Source organism: Cydia strobilella, chromosome 24, assembly GCF_947568885.1.
Source record: "Cydia strobilella chromosome 24, ilCydStro3.1, whole genome shotgun sequence".
Classification (NCBI taxonomy): Eukaryota; Metazoa; Arthropoda; class Insecta; order Lepidoptera; family Tortricidae; genus Cydia; species Cydia strobilella.
In genome coordinates this window covers 123,969-147,909 of record NC_086064.1, presented here as the reverse complement: position 1 = coordinate 147,909, position 23,941 = coordinate 123,969, and the positions used below count along the sequence as shown (strand labels likewise).

General features: G+C 39.0%; 1 protein-coding gene across 5 annotated transcripts; it reads right to left on the bottom strand.

Annotated features, from left to right (window-relative positions):
• Positions 1-23,825, bottom strand: LOC134752304 (zinc finger protein 184-like). Of its 5 annotated transcripts, none has more exons than XM_063687970.1 (4): positions 23,572-23,825; positions 17,351-17,521; positions 13,112-13,399; positions 1-1,039 (listed from the first exon to the last, which is right to left on the bottom strand). In XM_063687970.1, exons 1-4 carry the CDS (start codon positions 23,621-23,623, stop codon positions 408-410), a joined length of 1,143 nt encoding a protein of 380 aa, XP_063544040.1. In that variant the 5' UTR covers positions 23,624-23,825; the 3' UTR covers positions 1-407. The 5 variants fall into 5 exon arrangements, with proteins under 5 accessions (XP_063544040.1, XP_063544044.1, XP_063544042.1 ...); XM_063687972.1 differs by lacking the exon at positions 1-1,039 and adding an exon at positions 2,645-3,388; XM_063687971.1 differs by lacking the exon at positions 1-1,039 and adding an exon at positions 4,892-5,685.
• Between the last annotated feature and the right edge of the window lie 116 nt (positions 23,826-23,941).

The window sequence follows — 23,941 nt, the reverse complement described above, 5'->3', positions numbered from 1 at the left end:
TGACATCAGCACCAGAGTGCGACTTGTTTGCGTGGAGATGGGCGAATGTGTGCCAGGAGTGTCTGAGGTTTTGTGAGATGAAGGATGATAGGCTTTCCAGCACTTGCATTTGACTTAATATGACTATCTGTATTTTACTTTATATATATTTTGTATTTGTAATTTGTATACCTGTAACTAGTTTAATTATTCGGTGTATTGGCCTATGCTGTGATGCCGTGTAAATAATTTAAATAAATAATAAATAATGATGAAACTTAATGAAAAATTAGAAAGGGTATGTATCCGTTCTGTGTAACGCAGCGAAGTCCGATCTGGCCGGAACTCCGCGTGGCGGTTATTCAGGTGGGCTAAATGTTTGCTGGTTTCTTTCCCATATTCGTATAAATGATAAATAATAGTTTGTTTTAACTCGTTTCGCTAGAATAACGTCTTCTCTTCCTTGTGTGCGTCCGCTCGTGTTCCCTTAAATGGCTCGGCGTTGCAAAGTTTTTGTTACATATCCCACATGGAAAAAGTTTTTCATCTATGTGCATCCGTTCATGTTTTTTTAAACCACTTTTACATTTGAACTCTTTTTTACATAATTCGCAGGAGTATTGCTTTATTTCAGTGTGGACGAGCTGATGTTCGCTCAGGTGCCTCAGTCGCGCAAACGCTTTATTACATATTTCGCATGAATATGGTCTCTCACCTGTGTGGCTTAGTTCGTGGTCTTTTAACGTGCTCCACTGACCAAATCCTTTGTTACACGTTTGGCACACGTATGGTTTTTCCCCGGTGTGGGTTCTTAGGTGACCCTTAAAACCGTCGGAATACGAAAACTGCTTGTGGCATATGTTGCATGTGTATGGTTTCTCCCCGGTGTGTGTTCGCTTGTGTATCGTTAACTTGTTGGCTTTCTTGAACTCCTTGTTACATACGTCACACAGGTGAGGCCCGGGTTGCCTTTTTATTCGTTTCTTTGTAGAGGTTTCACCATTTTCCTTTGCTTTCTGCCGTCGCTCGGTAGACACTTTTGCAGCGGAATCATCACGCACTAGACAAAAAAAAAGCTGATTGATCCACTAGCATAACAAACACTGATTAGAGTCTCATTTCTAACCGACGAAAAATCGGAGGTTCTCAAGTCGACGCGTATATTTTATTTATGTGTGACCACGCATAACTTTTTACAGAGTAGATAGATAGATAAAGCGTTAGTTGTTTGTTTGCTGCAAATACACACAATTTAGAAATATCGACAAACAGAAAAACAGAGTAGTCCGATTTGGATAATTCTCTTTTTATTGGAAAGGGTATACCCCGAAGTTGGTCGCATATAAAATTGTAAAAAAATATCTGATTGCAATGTATGACTACGCATAACTTTATACAGAGTAGTCCGATTTTGGTAATTGTGTTTTTATTGTGGTAAATAGGGGTGAGTAGATTATAGTAACTAAATTCTTAAACTAATGTAATGTATACCTAAGTAATTTTGAGTCGGGGCCAAACAAGCAAATTTATTAATTACGTAAAGCGTGATGCTCGGCGGCGGCGCGGCGCGACACGCCCTTTCGCCGGAAAAGGTAGAACTTGCTTGTTTGGCGCCGAATCAAAATTACTTAGGTATATTAGACTTACATTGACCGGGATTCAAAACTCTACTTAGGTATACATTTTTTGCTTTTCTGTTTTTTCGGCGGATAAATTTTTTTGTTTAAAAAGTTTTTTATCCACAAGAGCGGCTAAGCAGGTTGACGCAAATTTTGAGTTGTTGCCTCGTGTCGGATGGTAGAATGAAGAATTGACTTTCAAATTACAAATCTGAATGATATATTTTAAAGCGTTCATTTTGATTTGATTTCTAATGCTTTACAGTTAATATTTTCCTTGGATTGATGTGGTGTAAAATGTTGTTTCACTCGGTAACAAAGTTTGTTTAACCCAAGGCACATGAAACCTTGAAACCCTCTCAACACTCAAGATTCCACTTTTCGATCAATTTTGGAACATTTCACCTGCCAAAACACCTTCACAACAACTTTGCCTACTTGTAAAACCAATAAATATTACAACTCAGCCTGTTGCTGGCGTATTAACATTAACAATCGAGCGGGATGTGGTGAGGTGGGAGCGAGCGTCACTGGTGCTGCTTACGCACAAACCTCGCTCCGCTGAGCTGTTTCTACTACACTAGAGCAGCGCTGAGCGAGGATAGGTAAATTGTATCTATTGGTTAATGACAAACACCAGTGGCATAGCTAATAGGCGTGGGCGAATGGGGCCCTTGCACTTAGGGGGCCAACCACTATTTGTTTCACTCGGTGGCAAAATTTGTTTCACACTCGCAACGTTCAAGATTCCACTTTTCGAACCACTCGCTATGCTCGTCTCGTGGTTATCAATATTAGCACGAGCGGTTAAAGAACAACTTTGCTCCTTGTAAAACAAATAACTAATATTTCTGTATATTTTTCTCTCAATAAAAGTGAACAGCAGTGAGCAGACTATAATATCTCGGGCTTAAATACTTTATGCCCTTGTTGATCTACATACTATTATAATACTTTTCGCCATATTTAAAAGCAGGTTCGCAAAAAATAAAACGTTAATTTTTATAATAATGAAACTTTTAATGAAAATTGTTAAAAAGGGTATGTATCCGTTCTGTGTAACGCAGCAAAGTCCGATCGGGCTGGAATTCCGCGTGGTGGTAATTCAGGTGGGCTAAGTGTTTCCTGGTTGCTCTCTCATGTTCGTATCAGTAATAGTTTGTTTTAACTCGTTTCGCTAGAATAACGTCTTCTCTTCCTTGTGTGCGTCCGCTCGTGGTTCCTTAAATGGCTCAGCGTTGCACAGTTTTTGTTACATATCCCACATGGAAAAAGTTTTTCATCTATGTGCATCCATTCATGTTTTTTTAAACCACTTCTACATTTGAACTCTTTTTTACATAATTCACAGGAGTATTGCTTTATTTCATTGTGAACGAGCCGATGTTCGCTCAGGTGACCCTGTTGCGCAAACGCTTTATTACATATTTCGCATGAATATGGTTTCTCACCTGTGTGGCTTCGTTCGTGGTCTTTCAACGAGGTCCACTGACTAAATCCTCTTTTACACGTTTGGCACACGTATGGTTTTTCCCCGGTGTGGGTTCTTAGGTGTACCTTTAAACCGTCGGAATACGGAAACTGCTTGTGGCATATGTTGCATGTGTATGGTTTCTCCCCGGTGTGTGTTCGCTTGTGTATCGTTAACTTGTTGGCTTTCTTGAACTCCTTGTTACATACGTCACACAGGTGAGGCCCGGGTTGCCTTTTTATTCGTTTCTTTGTAGACGTTTCACCATTTTCCTTTGCTTTCTGCTCGGTAGACGCCTTTGCAGCGGAATCATCACGCACTAGACAAAAAAAAAGCTGATTTACCCACTAGCATAACAAACACTGATGAGAGTCTCATTTCTAACCGACGAAAAATCGGAGGTTCTCAAGTCGACGCTTATAATTTATTTATGTGTGACCACACATAACTTTTTACAGAGTAGTCTGATTTGGCTAATTCTCTTTTTATTGGAAAGTATACCCCGAAGTTGGTCCCATATAAATTTGTAAAAAAAATCTCTTGATTGCAATGTATGACTACGCATAACTTTATACAGAGTGGTCCGATTTTGGTAATAATTTTTTTATTGTGGTAAATAGGGGTGAGTAGATTATAGTAACTAAGTTCCTAAACTAATGTAATGTATACCTAAGTAATTTTGAGTCGGGGCCAAACAAGCAAATTTATTAATTACGTAAAGCGTGATGCTCGGCGGCGGCGCGGCGCGACACGCCCTTTCGCCGGAAAAGGTAGAACTTGCTTGTTTGGCGCCGAATCAAAATTACTTAGGTATATTAGACTTACATTGACCGGGATTCAAAACTCTCTTAGGTATACATTTTTTGCTTTTCAGTTTTTTCGGCGGTTTAATTTTTTAGTTTAAAAAGTTTTTTATCCACAAGAGCGGCAAAGCTAGTTGACGCAAATTTTGAGTTGTTACCTCGTGTCGGCTGGTAGAATGAAGAATTGACTTTCAAATTACAAATTTGAATGATATATTTTATAGCGTTCATTTTGATTTGATTTCTAATGCTTTACAGTTAATATTTTCCTTGGATTGATGTGGTGTAAAATGTTGTTTCACTCGGTAACAAAGCTTGTTTAACCCAAGGCACATGAAACCTTGAAACTCTCAACACTCAATATTCCACTTTTCGATCAATTTTGGAACATTTCACCTGCCAAAACACCTTCACAACAACTTTGCCTACTTGTAAAACCAATATCTATTACCTGTTGCTGGCGTATTAACATTAACACGCGAGCGGAATGTGGTAAGGCGGGAGGCTGAGCGAGCGTCACTGGTGCTGCTTACGCACAAACCTCGCTCCGCTGAGCTGTTTCCACTACACTAGAGCAGCGCTGAGCGAGGATAGGTAAATTGTATCTATTGGTTAATGACAAACACCAGTGGCATAGCTAATAGGCGTGGGCGAATGGGGCCCTCGCCCACAGCCTTGCACTTAGGGGGGCCATCCACTATTTGTTTCGTGGCAACATTTGTTTAACCCTCGTGCTCTGAAACACTCGCAACGCTCAAGATTCCACTTTTCGAACCACTCGCTATGCTCGTCTCGTGGTTATCAATATTAGCACGAGCGGTTAAAGAACAACTTTGCCCCTTGTAAAACAAATAACTATTATTTCTGTATATTTTCCTCTCAATAAAAGTGAACAGCAGTGAGCAGACTAATATCTCGGCCTTAAATACTTTATGCCCTTGTTGATCTACATACTATTATAATACTTCTCGCCATATTTAAAAGCAGGTTCGCAAAAAATAAAACGTAATTTTTTTATAATGATGAAACTTTTAATGAAAAGTTAGAAAGGGTATGTATCCGTTCTGTGTAACGCAGCGAAGTCCGATCTGGCCGGAACTCCGCGTGGCGGTTATTCAGGTGGGCTAAGTGTTTGCTGGTTTCTTTCCCATATTCGTATAAATGATCAATAATAGTTTGTTTTAACTCGTTTCGCTAGAATAACGTCTTCTCTTCCTTGTGTGCGTCCGCTCGTGTTCCCTTAAATGGCTCGGCGTTGCAAAGTTTTTGTTACATATCCCACATGGAAAAAGTTTTTCATCTATGTGCATCCGTTGATGTGTTTTTAAACCACTTTTACGTTTGAACTCTTTTTTACATAATTCGCAGGAGTATTGCTTTATTTCAGTGTGGACGAGCTGATGTTCGCTCAGGTGCCTCAGTCGCGCAAACGCTTTATTACATATTTCGCATGAATATGGTCTCTCACCTGTGTGGCTTAGTTCGTGGTCTTTTAACGTGCTCCACTGACCAAATCCTTTGTTACACGTTTGGCACACGTATGGTTTTTCCCCGGTGTGGGTTCTTAGGTGTACCTTTAAACCGTCGGAATAAGAATACTGCTTGTGGCATATGTTGCATGTGTATGGTTTCTCCCCGGTGTGTGTTCGCTTGTGTATCGTTAACTTGTTGGCTTTCTTGAACTCCTTGTTACATACGTCACACAGGTGAGGCCCGGGTTGCCATTTTATTCGTTTCTTTGTAGACGCTTCAACCTTTTTCTTTGTTTTCTGCCGTCGCTTGGTAGACACCTTTGCAGCGGAATCATCACGCACTAGACAAAAAAAAGCTGATTTATCCACTAGCATAACAAACACTGATTAGAGTCTCATTTCTAACCGACGAAAAATCGGAGGTTCTCAAGTCGACGCGTATATTTTATTTATGTGTGATCACGCATAACTTTTTACAGATAGATAAAGCGTTTATTTGTTTGTTTGCTGCAAATACACGCAATTTAGAAATATCGACAAACAGAAAAACAGAGTAGTCCGATTTGGATAATTCTCTTTTTATTGGAAAGGGTATACCCCGAAGTTGGTCGCATATAAATTTGTAAAAAAATATCTGATTGCAATGTATGACTACGCATATTGTGTTTTTATTGTGGTAAATAGGGGTGAGTAGGTTATAGTAACTAAATTCTTAAACTAATGTAATTTATACCTAAGTAATTTTGAGTCGGGGCCAAACAAGCAAATTAATTAATTACGTAAAGCGTGATGCTCGGCGGCGGCGCGGCGCGACACGCCCTTTCGCCGGAAAAGGTAGAACTTGCTTGTTTGGCGCCGAATCAAAATTACTTAGGTATATTAGACTTACATTGACAGGGATTCAAAACTCTACTTAGGTATACATTTTTTGCTTTTCAGTTTTTTCGGCGGTTAAATTTTTTTGTTTAAAAAGTTTTTTATCCACAAGAGCGGCAAAGCAAGTTGACGCAAATTTTGAGTTGTTGCCTCGTGTCGGATGGTAGAATGAAGAATTGACTTTCAAATTACAAATTTGAATGATATATTTTATAGCGTTCATTTTGATTTGATTTCTAATGCTTTACAGTTAATATTTTCCTTGGATTGATGTGGTGTAAAATGTTGTTTTTCACTCGGTAACAAAGTTTGTTTAACCCAAGGCACATGAAACCTTGAAACCCTCTCAACACTCAAGATTCCACTTTTCGATCAATTTTGGAACATTTCACCTGCCAAAACACCTTCACAACAACTTTGCCTACTCGTAAAACCAATAACTATTACAACTCAGCCTGTTGCTGGCGTATTAACATTAACAAGCGAGCGGGATGTGGTGAGGCGGGAGCGAGCGTCACTGGTGCTGCTTACGCACAAACCTCGCTCCGCTGAGCTGTTTCTACTACACTAGAGCAGCGCTGAGCGAGGATAGGTAAATTGTATCTATTGGTTAATGACAAACACCAGTGGCATAGCTAATAGGCGTGGGCGAATGGGGCCCTTGCACTTAGGGGGCCAACCACTATTTGTTTCACTCGGTGGCAAAATTTGTTTCACACTCGCAACGCTCAAGATTCCACTTTTCGAACCACTCGCTATGCTCGTCTCGTGGTTATCAATATTAGCACGAGCGGTTAAAGAACAACTTTGCTCCTTGTAAAACAAATAACTAATATTTCTGTATATTTTTCTCTCAATAAAAGTGAACAGCAGTGAGCAGACTATAATATCTCGGGTTTAAATACTTTATGCCCTTGTTGATCTACATACTATTATAATACTTCTCGCCATATTTAAAAGCAGGTTCGCAAAAAATAAAACGTTAATTTTTATAATAATGAAACTTTTAATGTAAAGTGTTAAAAAGGGTATGTATCCGTTCTGTGTAACACGGCGAAGTCCGATCAAGCCGGAACTCAGTGGCGGTTATTCAGGTGGGCTAAGTGTTTCCTGGTTGCTCTCTCATGTTAGTATAAATGATCAATAATAGTTTGTTTTAACTCGTTTCGCTAGAATAACGTCTTCTCTTCCTTGTGTGCGTCCGCTCGTGGTTCCTTAAATGGCTCAGCGTTGCACAGTTTTTGTTACATATCCCACATGGAAAAAGTTTTTCATCTATGTGCATCCATATGTTTTTTTAAACCACTTCTAAATCTGAACTCTTTTTTACATAATTTGCAAGAGTATTGCTTTATTTCAGTGTGAATTAGCTGATGTTCGCTCAGGTGCGCCAGTCGCGCATACGCTTTATTACATATTTCGCATGAATATGGTTTCTCACCTGTGTGGCTTCGTTCGTGGTCTTTCAACGAGCTCCACTGACTATATCCTTTGTTACACGTTTGGCACACGTATGGTTTTTCCCCGGTGTGGGTTCTTAGGTGTACCTTCAAACCGTTGGAAAACGAAAACTGCTTGTGGCATATGTTGCATGTGTATGGTCTCTCCCCGGTGTGTGTTCGCTTGTGTATCAGTAACTTGTTGGCTTGCTTGAACTCCTTGTTACATACGTCACACAGATGAGGCCCGGGTTGCCTTTTTATTCGTTTCTTTGTAGACGTTTCACCATTTTCCTTTGCTTTCTGCCGTCGCTCGGTAGATGCCTTTGCAGCGGAATCATCACGCACTAGACAAAAAAAGCTGATTTACCCACTAGCACAACAAACACTGATTAGTCTCATTTCTAACCGACGAAAAAACGGAGGAGGTTCTCATCTCAAGTCGACGCGTATATTTTATTTATGTGTGACGGAGTAGGAATTGTGATCGATAAAGACCTCCAAGATCGCGTAGTGGATGTTACCCGGGTTAGCGATCGTATAATCGCTATCAAGTTTGCTCTGGATGATCAATCCTGTATGAACATCATAAGCGCATATGCGCCACAAGTTGGATACTCAAATCATGAGAAACAAATATTCTGGGAAGAATTTAACGATCTTTTACAATCCATACCCCCGAACGAATCAAAATACATAGGAGGAGACCTGAATGGCCGCGTTAGAAACACCTCGACTTCCTACCATAGAGTTCACGGCAACTTCGGGATAGGCCAGATGAATGCGGAAGGCGAGAGCATACTGCAATTTGCAATAACACATAACCTTGCTATTGTTAATACTTTTTTTGCCAAGCCACTTAAACATCTCATAACCTACAAAAGTGGAAGGGCTAGTACCCAAATAGATTACATCTTAGCAGACCGTCCCCGGCTGAAAACCTTCAAGGACTGCAAGGTGATCCCGAGCGAGCCACTAACCTCACAGCATCGTATTCTTGTTGCTTAGTTTACAATGCCAAAACCTGTTAAGGTTGTAAAAGATAAGGTCACTAATATACGTTGGCATAAACTGGACAGGCAGGAGGGTATTTATCTAACGGAAGACATCACTAACCAGCTAAAAGAAATGCAAAAGCTAGACTCGACGAATGCAAAGTGGGACCATTTTCAGAAGCTTTGCACGTCAAAAGCCATTCATCATCTAGACATGTCAAAGGGTCCCATCCGCGACAATAAAGACATTAAGTGGTGGCAAGGAGATGTCAAACAAAAAATCCATCAAAAGAAAATCCTCTTCAAAACCTGGCAACATAGCAAGGACGATAAAGATCTTGACTTGTACAATGTAGCAAAAAAGGAAGCAAAACGAGCAGTTGCGCAAGCCAGGGCATCATCAAGGGACGATTTCTATACCAAACTAGAAACCGCAATAACCGATAAAGAAATCTTCCAAATCGCTAAGCAAAGGCATAATAACTCAAAAGATACGAAAACCATCAAGTATATTAAAGACAAAAGTGGCCGACTACTAACTTCGAATAAGGATACAAGAGAGATGGAAGGAGTATTACTCGAATTTACTCAACGAAACCTATCCCTGTAAAACACTACCTGAAATCCGTTGTGTACAAGGGCCGATACCGCACATCAGTGAAGAAGAAGTCGAGACCGCTATAAAAAAGATGGCCAATCACAAAGCTACTGGGCCTGACGAAATCCCAGCGGAACTGTTGAAAAGGCTTGGCGATGAAAGAGTTTCTTTTCTGACGGATTTGTTTAATGGTATTCTGACACATGGTATTCCGGACGAATGGAGACGTAGCTACTTGGTGCCTTTTTTCAAAAACAAAGGTGACCTGAGAGACTGTGGGAATTACAGAGCAATAAAGCTAATACCACACTCCTTCAAAATATGGGAACGCGTTATAAGCAAAAGACTCGGCCAGCTCACCAATATCAGTGAGAACCAATGTGGTTTTGTAGCCGGAAAGTCCACTACTGATGCCCTCCACACACTCAGGTTACTGATTGAAAATTACAGAGATAACAGAACCGACCTCCACATAGTGTTCATCGATCTGGAGAAAGCTTTCGACCGCGTGCCCCGAAAACTCATTTGGCACTCACTACTCGTCAACAAGTACTCGTTTAACAAGTTTTAAAACTAAACTTAAAATACTTATACTTCAACACCAGCAGTCACAGGAGGCATTACGACATGACACAAGTTGCTTTTAATATAATTTTAATAGAATATAATGTAATATAATTTTAGTCATAGTTACGTATTTTACATATAGCCAAGTCAATAATAATGTATACCTGTTTTTTCTGTCCTTTATACACGGTCACCCAACGCGTCTGTATATAGTTGTTGTTGTAAGTCCAGCTGGCAATAGCGATGAATTCCATGTGGGAGTGGGTGTCCACCGGGGATCGGCTCTCAGCCCGTTACTATTCAATTTGGTTATGGACCACCTCACGTCGCATATACAACGTCAACCCCCATGGGATTTGCTCTACGCAGATGACATAGTTTTGATCAGCGAAGACGTAAAAGAGCTGCAAAACATTCTAGAAACCTGGAGGACGGTGGACTGCGTGTAAGCCGACAGAAGACAGAAGTGATGCACTGCAACTTCAGCGGCGCCAACCTCCGCAGCACAATTTACTTGGACGGCAACCCTCTGAACGAAGTAACGAGCTTCAAATATCTTGGTTCGAACATGCAAAACGACGGATCTATAGATGCAGATATCGTCAACCGTATCAATACTGGATGGGTGAAGTGGCGTGAGCTCACGGGCGTTCTCTGCGATAAACGAATGCCAGTTCGTATTAAGGGCAAAGTTTATAAGGCAGCTGTGCGCCCGGCAATGACATACGGCTCTGAGTGTTGGCCACTCAAAAAAGAACAAGTCGCTAAACTGCATGCTGCGGAGATGAGGATGCTGAGATGGGCTGGCGGAGTAACGTTGTTGGATCATATTAGGAATATCCACGTTAGAGGCAGTTTCAGAGTAAGGCCAATCGAAGAAAAGCTCACCGAAAATCGACTACGATGGTATGGCCACGTCATGAGGCGCCCACCAGATCACATGACGAGAAAGGTGCTAGAGATGAGTGAAAAGCCTAGGGGTCGCGGAAGGCCCAAGATAACATGGATAGGTCTTGTAAAAAAGAACCTTAAAGAAAAAAGATTACCACCAGAGACGACCCAGGACAGACGCTCCTGGCGACGCCATATAAGGAGAGCCGACCCCAAGTGAATGGGATATAAGGCTAGGAAGAAGAAGAAGTGACCACGCATAACTTTTTACAGAGTAGTCCGATTTGGATAATTGTTTTTTTATTGGAAAGGGTATACCCCGAAATTGGTCCCATATAAATTGATAAAAAGGGTAGTAAAACACAAACTAAGTAGTTCTAAGGGTAGGAAAACACAAACAGGGGATGATTGATTGTTCACTCACTGATTGCAATGTGTGACTACTGACTACGCATAACTTTATACAGAGTAGTCCGATTTTGATAAAAAAAATATTGTGGGAAAATAGTGGTGATTTAATAGGGGCGAGTAGATTATAGCCACAAAAAATTATAAAATAAAAACTTTTTAACAAAAAAAAATCAACAGCCGAAAAAACTGAAAGCAAAAAATAATACTTTTTTTACCTTAATAACTAAGTTCTTAAACTAATGTAAGTATACCTAAAAAAAACCGGCCAAGTGCTAGTCGGACTCGCGCACCGAGGGTTCCGTACTTTTGAGTATTTGTTGTTATAGCGGCAACAGAAATACATCATCTGTGAAAATTTCAACTGTCTAGCTATCACGGTTCATGAGATATAATCTGGTGACAGACAGACAGACGGGCAGCGGAGTCTTAGTAATAGGGTCCCGTTTTTACCCTTTGGGTACGGAACCCTAAAAATGGACAAACATCAAGAACACGCACTGTGTCCTATAGTCCGCGCTCTTCATCGCATCAGCACCGGAATGTGATGTTTTTGCAAGTGATTGGTCTGTTGACTCCGTTGTCTGTTGTGTCTGTAGTGAGTGTATGAAGTTCTGTGAGGCGATGGATAAACATGAGTCGTCTGTTATATATAAGGTTCAGAACGCACTGCGGTTTTTTCAAAAACGGTTCCGCAACCGCAAAAAATGTAACGTACGGCATGCTTTATAAGCGCACGCACTAAAAGATTGAAATCGCGAGAAAAAAACCGCAGTGCGTTCCTTAGATTTGTATTTTAAATGTCTCTGTTAGGTATATTATTGATTACATAATTGTATACACTTTTATATGAATTCCACAGTGAATTGGTTTTAACTGTCATACTGAGTAATTTATTATTATTATTTAATTATTTAATAAGCAGGCAGGCAGTTATGGCAACTGATATGGCCTGTATCCAGTAATCATAAAGATATATAGTTATCATGAACGAGTATTAGATGTAGTGTTATGCTTGTCTAATTTATTTTTAAACTGGTTCACATTTTGTGCTGAAACTACGTCTTCCGGGAGTTTGTTCCAAGCCCTTACTACTCGGTTGCTCAGAAAGTGTATGTAAGGGTTACTGTGAGATCTATGCCTTTCTAGCTTTAAGTGATGACCTCTCAGACGATCGCTGTTGTTGCGCTTGAACATCTCTTGAAAATCCTTGAGGTCATAGTGCCCAGATAGTATTTTGTAACTCTCTATTAGGTCTCCGCGTTCTCTGCGGTGCTTTAGGGTAGTGAGTTTCAGTTCCTTTAGTCTCTCCTCATATGGCTTGTTTTTAAGTTGCCTTGGCAGTTTCGTGAAACTCCGTTGGACCTTCTCCAGCATGTCAATGTCCTTGGCAAAGTAAGGACTCCAGACTTGAAACGCATACTCCAGTATGGGTCTGACGTATGTCTTGTATATTTTTAGCATCATATCCGGTGTTAAGGTCTTGAAAGCTTTCCTAATGAGGTAAATTATGCTTCTGGCTTTCTTAACCATTGTAGATATGTGCTCTTCCCACTTTAGATCTTCCGAGATCTTAACACCTAGGTCAGTTTGTGTTTTTACAGCCGTTAGTGGAGCGCCTTCCAAGTTGTGGCGGGGGTTCCGATTTCCTATGTGAAGTATTGTACATTTGGCAGTATTCAGATTTATTAACCATTCTTTTGACCAGGTTGCTATTGCATCTAGATAATCTTGTAGTTGGCTGTAATCTACGAGTGGGTTAGCAAATAACTTGATATCATCCGCAAAAGTACTAATACTGCATTTGAGGCGGCATGGATGGTCAACGGTGTACAGTTGTCAATTTGTTGAATAAATAAAATAAAAATAAATCATGTACATAGTCTGTATAAGCCTGTTTTAAATTTCACAGTACCAGTTAGTACTATTAGTTTGCTGTAATGCTGTGTAATTTTTTTGAATCAACAAAATAAAATAAATAAATGTTACAGACCTTCGGGTTGAGTCCGGGTCCGCTTGCTCCGCCGGCACCCAGCTGTGGATTGAACGACCATCGCACCAGGGCTTGTATCCATTTCAACGGCATTCTCCGGGCTTGTATCCGGTCCAACTTGCTCCACAGAAATCTCCAGCTCCCGTCTCTCTTCCGCGTCGTCTATCCGCTCAACTTTGATCTGAAAGACGACATCCGGCGATATCTCCTGCGTTAAGTCCTCCTGATCGATCACCTCTTGCTTCACGCGAACTGTGTCGACATCCGGTTTGGCTGCTCTGGCGCCCGCTGGAATTTTATGTTATATTATTATAGGACATTATCACACAAATGAGGGCTACCGCGTTTAATTTCGCCGCTAGGGGCGCTAGTGTAGATGAAGGTCTTTCAAAATGTCAAATGCTTAAAAGTTTTGGGGGTTTCAAGCTTTTTTATCGGTTTTTTTTTTTTAGAAACAAACAGTCTTATAAAACATGTAAACATGTGTTTTCACTCCTTATTCATAATTGTGGTAAATCTTTGTCCATCTTAGATTGATCATGGTAAACAGTAGATATAGCTCAATAAATGTTAGTGGTTTAAAAAAGTGCCAAATAAAATATATGAAAAATTAAACGGATTGAAAAAATAGCACATTTACACTTTAAATATACCTTTGTGTTTATTAATTAGAACGTATTGATTTTATAAAAATAAGTATATAAGAATTTTGAGATCTGTTTTTCTAGAACTACATCTACAGTGGCGCCAACTGGTGAGCACCAAAACGGTAGCCCTCATTGACTAAAGGTGCCCACTGACTATCAGTCCGCCGGACGATATCGGCCGGTCAGTTGTTCGGAACTGTCAAATTTTTGTTCTAACTGACAGGCCGAAATCGTCGTCGGGCCTAGCTGAGTTTCTTGCTGGAGTCTTCTCGGCTAGGCTAGGTTGTAGCGAACCAGCGACAAAACTCCCATTAGCTCGATTCCCTTTACACCCTCAGATCAGGTTGAGACCGCTTAACCGATCTGCGCTGGAGCGAAAACTCTTTGCGTAGCAAAAACCGTCTCGTGTGATGCGGAAGGGTCCTAGATTTTCCCCAGGCTACCATCCCCCCACACAGTCCTACCGCTCTAATTGCCCCCCCTGCAATCTATTGCAGCTCTAGCCCAAGTCAGGTTAAAAAAAAAAAAAAGAAAAAAAAAACCGGCGGACTGATAGTCAGTGGGCCCCTTAAGTCCCGCAGTAAGCTCCATAAGGCATATGTTGTGGGTACTTAGACAACGATACTACTATTGCTTTACTAAGCGCTTATCACCATACACTGTGTTGCTCTAAGATCACAAAGTTCAAATATCGCCGCTATACTTACTCAACCTCGTATCTGCAACACTCATTTGATGACAAAAACACCCGTATTCCGAATGAAAGAAAAGCTACATTTCCATCAAATGATTGTTGCAGATATCAGGTTGAGTAAGTATAGCGACGATATACTTTATTCATGTGTGCCTAGCAACAAGCACTTATGAATGGTGATTAATACATACATACACTCGGCGTCACGGAAATCGCACACCCACCGATTTTTGTTTCAAGCTAATCTAAGCTCTTATCATATGTACCTATATATACCCTATCAATATTAATATCATCAAAGATAGATATAACTCCGTAATAGATGGATACAGTCTAAGGAAAAAACGTGCCTCGAAAATCAAGAAAATTTGATTCTCGTTCAGAGGGCGCTACTAGTTTTGGCCCACTGTCGTATAGATGGCGTTGACGGTTTCGTTTGTTATTTAACAATTTTAACGCATATCAGTGAAAGAACATGGGTCAAAATCATAAAAATAATTAATGCCAATAAAAAAATAGTTATTTGTTATACAAGGGTGCAAAGTTGTATTTTACCCGCGAGTGTAGAATTGCAACAAGAGCAAGCGAAAGGATTCTATAGTTGAACCACGAGCGAAGCGAGTGGTTCTAAAATAGAATCCTGAGCGTAGCGAGTGTTTCAACACACGAGAAGTAAAATACATTTGCACCCGTGTGTAACACAAAACTTTTCACCTCACTATAGCGAGGAAAGTGCAACATCCACAGGCGTTAGATCATCTTCACCACTGGAATCACTAATTTTTTACGATATTATAACAGAAAACTCTGGAAGTTGTGTATTTTTACGCGAGTCGGTGAGAAGTTTTTAAGTAAAAAATTTGTTGACAAATTTGTTGACAAATGTTGACATTTCTGACGAATGAAATGTCAACGATGCGTTTTGAAATTGCATCGACTCAACTTGTGCGTTCAGTTATATTTACATCATTATAAAAAACAAACGTTTCTTATGGAATTTTAAGGTTTATGACTTAAAATCATTAAATAAAGCTAAATTTGGTATTTTTATTAGATTCTCAAACCATTTATTTAATGATAATTAATATCGAACGAACCATTATCATGAGCGTTTTACGTTTTGTTATCTGTCAAGCTACTTAAACATGCTCCATCCAAGGTCAAATTACTTTCCCCACTAGTGGATAAAACGTGTTTTTCCCCGCTTGTTTTGAAGGATAAAAGACAACTTTCCGAGCTAGTGAGGGGAAAAATCATTATCTATATTTAAATACATTATATCGTATTTTTATAAATCTTCATTTTTAGTTTTAAAGTGTGTCGACAGATGGCAGTGAATTTACTGTGGTTACAAAATTTACTATGACAGTACCGCTCTAGTATAAGTTACTCTATGATATCATTTAAAAGTACAATTAATAAGCTTTAAAGCATGAATTATGGATGGTATAGAAAGGATGCCAATCTCTTATGGCAGAATTGTTGCAAAAGTGACCGCTTTCAGCTTTAAATAATAGTTCCTAATCTCTCCGGTGGCGCTAGTTAGGTTCTGGGACATGAGTATAACATGAACCATATAAGGCAACAAATAACCCGACCAAATTACGTAGGTTGTTTTTGGTAGTAATTCGGTGTATGGGGGCGCCGCCTAATTACTGTTTTTTGATGGACACTTTTCATACATAGAGATTTGGCTCCTTTATATAGTCTCCATGGCATGAATAAAGCATTTCTGGAAAAAAAAACCACGAAATTATGGCGTTCTGTATGTAAAAAGTATTCATACTTTATTATTTTTCCTATTTGGCCGCCGCCTACTCTATGGATGCGTGGCTGTCGATAATGTCACATATGTCATGGGAATAAAATGAAATTCAGTAAAGAAAACGTTTATATAAAATTAGTTAATTAAATAGTGATGTATAGTTGGTCAAACCAATTTGCCAGTCAGTAACAACCAGGAAAATTATACACATCCCTTTCTTTTGGGCGCTAGTACTAGTGTAAGACAAAGATGAAGAAGAAGAGTGAAAAAGTATGATTCTCTCTGTCTATGTTTGAAATGAGACAGTCTTTGACAAACTATAGTACATACGATGGACGAATAGACATTAAATGTTGTTTCTTTTCGTTTCAGGTATGTAGGTTTACTTTTATTTATTTTCTTACGAATGTGTTAAAGATAGAAATATAGTAAATAAAACTTTTCGTTTCAGATATAGCAACGCATTGTTATTATTTGTCTATCATATCATCGATAAAATATTATCTTATACATATATGTTATCTCAAAGATAGATATAACTCCGTAATAGATGGATACAGTCTAAGGAAAAAACGTGCCTCGAAAATCAAGAAAATTTGACTCTCGATCAGAGGGCGCTACTAGCTTTGGCTTACTATCGTATAGATGGCGTTGACGGTTTCGTTTGCTATTTAACAATGTTTACGTATATCAGTGAAAGAACATTGGTCAAAATCATAAAAATAATTAATGCAAATAAAAAAAACCATTTATCCATATTTAAATACATTTTATCGTATTTTTTTAAAACTTCATTTTTAGTTTTAAAGTGTGTCGACAGATGGCAGTGAATTTACTGTGGTTACAAAATTTACTATGACAGTACCACTCTAGTATAAGTTACTCTATGAGTTAACTGACGGATTTTGCTCACTGCAAAAGCTGCAGCACTGAGTCTATTCGAAAGAGTAGCAATCACATTATATGATCCTATAATAATTGCATCACACTTGATATTGGAGAAATCGTTATTTGTATAATTTTGCTCCAAGGTAGAGCACTGGCTAAATCGTCCCAATGGACAGAAGCCATTTTATTTAAAAAAACTTAATTGAACCAACTTACAAAATAAATGACAGCACAGAGTTCATTACCTGACTGCTGTAGGGTTTCTGATCCTACCACAAGCTCCTCGACTTGAAGGTTGTTCTGCGGGCTGGTTGGCGAGACATCTGAGCCCTCGCTGTTTGACCTGGGGGCCCCGGGGGGCTCCTTTTTTATATACACCATCACTTCATGCTCCACGAGTATTGGGCTATTGACAGCTGTGACAATGAGCAAAGATTTATATAACTCCGTATAAGATAGATACAGTCTAAGGAAAAAACGTGCCTCGGAAACAAATAAAATAAAAAGATTCTCGAACAGATGGCGCCACCACGTTTTACCACCTTTGGCCTATTCTCGACTAGATGGCGTTGACGGTTTCTTTTTCTTTTTTTAGTTTCGTTTGTTATTTAACAGTTTTAACGCATATCAGTGAAAGAACATGGGTTAAAATCACAAAAATAATAAATGCAATTATTTATCCATATATAAATACATTTTTTGGTATTTTTAACAATCTTCATTTTTGGTTTTAAATTTTAATCGTGTGTCGATAGACGGCAGTGAATTTACTGTGGCTACAAAATTTACTATGACAGTACTCCTCTATCCTATATATCCTCTTTGCAATCAGTTGCCATTATTTATTTATTACCAACACAATAGGGGGTATTACTGCAATGTTATGCCGCCAGAGTGCAGCACTAGCACCTATCGTAAACCTGTAAAGTGTTCGAAAAGTCGGGATGTATTATAAATTCAATATACGCGATATAATCCATTTTCATAGTTCATGCGTATAAATAATAATAATATTAAATAAATCCAAGTATAACTATCGCGGTAACCGAAGACAATATTATAGACGTACTAAAGGGGCCCACTGACTATCAGTCCGCCGGACGATATCGGCCTGTCAGTTGTTCGGAACTGTCAAATTTTTGTTCTAACTGACAAGCCGATATCGTCCGGCGGACTGATAGTCTGTGGGCCCCTTTATACATACTGTGCCTTAAACTGTTTTTTTTTAAGATTTCACAAGTATAATAAAATGTGACATTGACGCAATAAGGCGGTTTCATGGAGACTGTATAAAGGAGCCAAATCTCTATGTATGAAAAGTGTCCATCAAAAAACAGTAATTAGGCGGCGCCACCATACACCGAAATACTACCAAAAACAACCTACGTAATTTGGTCGGGTTATTTGTTGCCTTATATGGTTCATGTTATACTCATGTCCCAGAGCCTAACTAGCGCCACCGGAGAGATTAAGAACTATTATTTAAAGCTTAACGCGGTCACTTTTACAACAATTCTGCCATAAGAGATTGCGATCCTTTCTATACCATCCATAGGCGGGTTGTTTACAAAGGACCTACCGGGAAACATGAAAATTGAAATTTAGTTATCTGCATCTTTGTAGCTCGAATTCTTTGATTTGCGCAATTTCGATTATCTTGTTTCGCGGTAGACCCTCAGATTGTGATGGCCCCTCTACAGCAGTTACGCGCAACATTCCCTATTCATAACATAACTATTAAATAAATAAATAAATAAACCAGGCATTATGAAAAACAAATACATTTTATACAATAGTTATTTGTTATACAAGGGTGCAAAGTTGTATTTTACCCGCGAGTGTAGAATTGAAACACGAGCAAGCGAAAGGATTCTATAGGTGAACCACGAGCGAAGCGAATGGTTCTAAAATAGAATCCTGAGCGTAGCGAGTGTTTCAACACACGAGAAGTAAAATACATTTGCGCCCGTGTGTAGCACAAAACTTTTCACCTCACTATAGCGAGGAAAGCGCAACATCCACAGGCGTTAGATCATCTTCATCACTGGAATCACTCATTTCTTTACGATATTATAACAGAAAACTCTGGAAGTTGTGTATTTTTACGCGAGTCGGTGAGAAAAGGTTTTAAGTAAAAAAATTGTTGACAATGTTGACATTTCTGATGTATGAAATGTCAACGATGCGTTTTGAAATTGCATCGACTCAACTTGTGCGTTCAGAATTATAATATTTAACATCATTATAAAAAAACAAAAGTCTCTTATGGAATTTTAAGGTTTATGACTTAAAATCGTTAAATAAAGCTAAATTTGGTATTTTTTATTAGATTCTCAAACCATTTATTTAATGATAATTAATATCGAACGAACCATTATCATGAGCGTTTTACGTTTTGTTATCTGTCAAGCTACTTAAACACGCTCCATCCAAGGTCAAATTACTTTCCCCACTAGTGGATAAAACGCGTTTTTCCCCGCTTGTATTGAAGGATAAACGACAACTTTCCGAGCTAGTGAGGGGAAAAAATACATTCATACCTCCTTACATCATTTTGGAAAAAAAGCTTCAAACTGCTGGATCGATTTTTATCAAACATAGATAAGAACCATCGCGAGAAACTCGCTTCTGCCCCAATCTTCTTCTTCTTGCGTCTGTTCTGCACTAATCATTAATTGTAATTTGAACACCCGCTAATCTTATTGATAGATATAATAGTAATTGAGGGTGAACTGAAAACCAGCGCTGTGGCTGCCAGTCTACACTGCACCACAGCAAATGCTGAGATCATCCCTTTCACCCGTCACACTGCTTGATATATTCTTGTTTAGTTTTAGAAAACCCTGTTTCATATTATACATTTTTCTGTTTTATCTTCTTGTGACTGTATGACTATGTGAGTGGCAATAAATCATTATTCTATTCTATTCTTTGACGTAAAAAGATCGCATCGAAATCGGTCCATACGTTTGAGAGCTACAATGCGACAGACAGTCATATAACACCCCTCCATTTGCGCGGGGGATAAAAATACAAATAGCTTTTATAATTTTAATAGTTTTACTATTATAATAATAAATAAATATTATAGGACATTTTTACACAAATTGACTAAGCCCCACTAGCACAATCGGATTAAGTCTCACCTCGAAATCCTTCCAAAGATATGAAATTTGGTATTGTTAATTAAAGGTCTCTTTTTCATGTCCACACTATTTGACATTTGGAGACCTCAAGAAATTTCATATCTTTGGAAGGATTTCGAGGTGAGACTTAATCCGGTTGTGCTACACGGTAAGCTTAAGAAGGCTTGTATTGTGGGTACTCAGACAACGATATAATTACTTAAATACATAGAAAACAACCATGACTCAGGAACAAATCTGTGCTCATCACACAAATAAATGCCCTTACCGGGATTCGAACCCAGGACCATCGGCTACACAGGCAGGGTCACTACCCACCAGGCCAGACCGGTCGTCAAATTATTTACTATTACTATTTTTACATTTATTTACTTATTTTGTTTGTCCTCACTAGTCAGGATAAATGAAATAAATGATTTCAATTTCAGGCAGTCAGGGTTTCTGACCAATCATCTCTATTTTCTGCAGTTTTCATCCACTTTCACTCACTCATCTTTTCATCTCATTTTCGGATACCCCGTTCCCCTTTAGTTGTATATTGGGAATTGGAATTACTAATTAGCAAAACAAAGTAATATCAAATGCTTAGATATGAAAAACAGTGTATGAGATAGTAGAATGATATCCATACTCGTACTAATATTATAAATGCGAAAGTGTGTCTGTCTATCTGTTACCTCTTCAAGCTTAAACCGCTGAACCGATTTAGTGAAATTTGGTATAGAGATAGTTTGAGTCCCGGGGACATACATAGGAAGGACATAGGGTAGTTTTTATCCCAGAATAACTATCTCTATGCAGACGAAGTCGCGGGCAAATGCTAGTACTGTATAATCCTAAATAAAGTCAAAGAGAAATGAGTAGGTATAGAGGCTTATTGTCGTAGTAATTTTTGTAGACACATTAAATTTACTGCCATATTTCGACACTGGATTAAAACTTTTAGAACGCCATTTGACTTTGATCCTTGTTCTTTGAACAATTGAACGATAAAATTGTTAAATATCAAACGGTGTCGCCATTTACACGAGTATAATTAGGCCAAAGGTTTGGCGCCATCTTTTCGAGCATAAATCTTGATTATCCGAAGTACGTTTTTTCTTTGAGGCCAGATCAGCCTTCAAAGTAAATGAATAAAATATATTAATATCAAATCATTGTTTGGAGGATAGGGGTCATCCATTAATTACATCACATGTTTAGGGGGGGGGAGGGGGCCAAGAAAATGTGACATGTTGTGATGTGACAAGGGGGAGGGGGGTCACAAACTTTGTGATGTCACATTAAGTTATTTAAATTATTTGATTTGACGTACAGTTAAATAAAAAGTTTTTGGAATGATAGTCATTTCTATTCGTTTAATTTTCTTTCCTTATCAGGTTTGGGTTATAAAATTACTAATATCTCTTTTGTCAAAATATAACTATATTCCGATTAGCCGATTTCGTTAAAAAATGTGACGTCACACCAGGGGGGAGGGGTTTGCCAAATGTGACAAGGAGGGGGGAGGGGTCAAAAAACCAAGAAATTCGTGTGACGTAATCAATGGAAGAACCCATATTTATCTAAAAATAAGATGGCGGATGGTTAAATGTTATGTATTGTCAGTAGTTCTCTGTGGACCGGAAAGTTCTCTTTCTGAAAAAATGCTCAATAAACTTGATGCTTTTGAGATGTGGTTATACAGACGCATGCTGAAGATATCTTGGCGAGACAAAGTTACCGATCAAGAAGTACTAAAAAGAACGGAAAAGAAAAAATAATTAGTACTTACAATGATAACAAACAAACAAAATTCTTTTAATTGCATAAAATATGGTACAACAAGGTGATATTGGAAAGATTTTCCCGTACAGTGACATATTTTGCTGGTTAAGCATGCAAATGTTATCTTAAATGGTGGTGATATGTTAGATTTATAAGGCTCATCCGGTGTGTCCTAGCCCTAAGTTAGCTCCTATTCATTAGTTAATTTGCATGTTAATTTGTTTTGTAATTGTACTAACATTATTTTTTTTAGCTATGTAAGTTACTAACACATATGGGTGTATTAGGCCTGAAATAAATGACAATTTAATTTAATTTAATTTAATTAAAGCTATACGTAGGTGGTCTACATTTGAAGCTACCTAACGAACCTAACCTACCTACTGATTAAGTGTAATGACACGAACCACAACAATTTAGGAGCCAATATCTCGGTCATTATCAAGTTTAGAGAAAAGTTGCCCATACAAAACATGCTTATTTTAGCGTCCTCTATAGTCTATATGATAGCATCATTAAAAATTGGTGTCATAATAACACGAACCACAGTATCACGCAAAATAGGCGCATTATATGACGTCGAGTTGCGGAAACCAAGCCCGCGAAAACCTATAACACGAACCACATTAAAAAAAATTAAGTCCCGCGCCCCCTTTTCTATACCCCAACCCTAGTGATTGCTAGGCTTCATGGAGGAGCTGCGGTGGCTAGAGTAGCGCTGCCTCGTTTCACGCAAAATAGGCACCAAGGTTGTTGATTTGCGGATAAACCCCAGAAGCAATAACTTACTAACTAACATATGTGTTTTTCCGTATTTATTTATTCATTTAACAAACCTACATTGTACACTCATGGAGCCATTCGACATCGGATATCTGATTGGCACTTTCAATAATTTTTGTTTATGTGCATATATGTGCCATTCTCAACCAAAAGGACCCGGATATGTCCTTAAACTGCGTCCGGACCCGGATATGTCCTTAAACTACGTCCAAAAGAGAGATATGGGCACTGTGAATGACATCTCGCTTTGTGTGGTAGGGCACAGGACAGCGGATGTCATTCCAGATCTAGAGCAGAACCCGTGAAGTACCTCCACCTTACAGAAAACCGCAGCCAAATAACACTAGACCCTACTCATAGTGTTGTGTTCCTGCCGGTGAGTAAGGTTGCCAGAGCTCAACGAGGGAGAGGAGTGTTAGGGTCGGCAACGCGCGTGTAATATCTCCGGTGTTGCAGGCGTCCATAGGCTACGGTAACTGCTTACCATCAGGCGGACCGTATGCTTGATTGTCACCGACGTGGTATAAAAAAAAAAAGGGTACTTATTGTCGGTTGTTGATAAGGCGCTATTTCCATAGTTCCAATTTGAAATCAACCTTATCGACAAGCGACAATGTGGTACCTTTTGGTTGAAAACGTCGCATATGTGTAGGCATAATGTTTGCTGTAGTGTCGCTGAAGCAGGGAGAAACGCCCCCGTAAACCACGCGGCCTGACATCGTGGATTTTACATCCGCAATGTGAAAACGCTCTGACTGGAGATCACTTACCCTGGCCGGGCTCAAGATCAGGCTCCTCCTTGATGCGACGCTCCGTCGACATTACGCCACCTCTTCCTTCTATGCTTCACAGCAAAAGGTTGACAACTTATCGTAAGTCGCGAGTGAGCTAAATAAACGTTATATCTTTGTCAATGTTTGAAACTTAAGAAATTAGTTTTCATTGTATAAATATCATGCAAATAAAACTTTACAGGGCGCCGAGTTAAACCACGCTTGCATCACGCATCACGCTTGCTTGGAGTCTTCGAATTGTCACTCAGTGTTGCCAACTCGGATTTTGAAAAAATGCTTGAATAATGTCTAGAATATGCCAAAAATATAGTTTGTCAAAGGACTGTCTCATTTCAAACATAGACAG

Coding starts and splice junctions, on each gene's coding strand:
- LOC134752304 (XM_063687970.1), bottom strand. CDS start 23,623: ATGTCGACGGAGCGTCGCATCAAGGAGGAGCCTGATCTTGAGCCCGGC. Junction 13,400..17,350: donor AGAAACCCTACAGCAGTCAG/GTAATGAACTCT, acceptor ATAAAATTCCAG/CGGGCGCCAGAGCAGCCAAA. Junction 1,040..13,111: donor GACCCGGACTCAACCCGAAG/GTCTGTAACATT, acceptor TTTTTTGTCTAG/TGCGTGATGATTCCGCTGCA.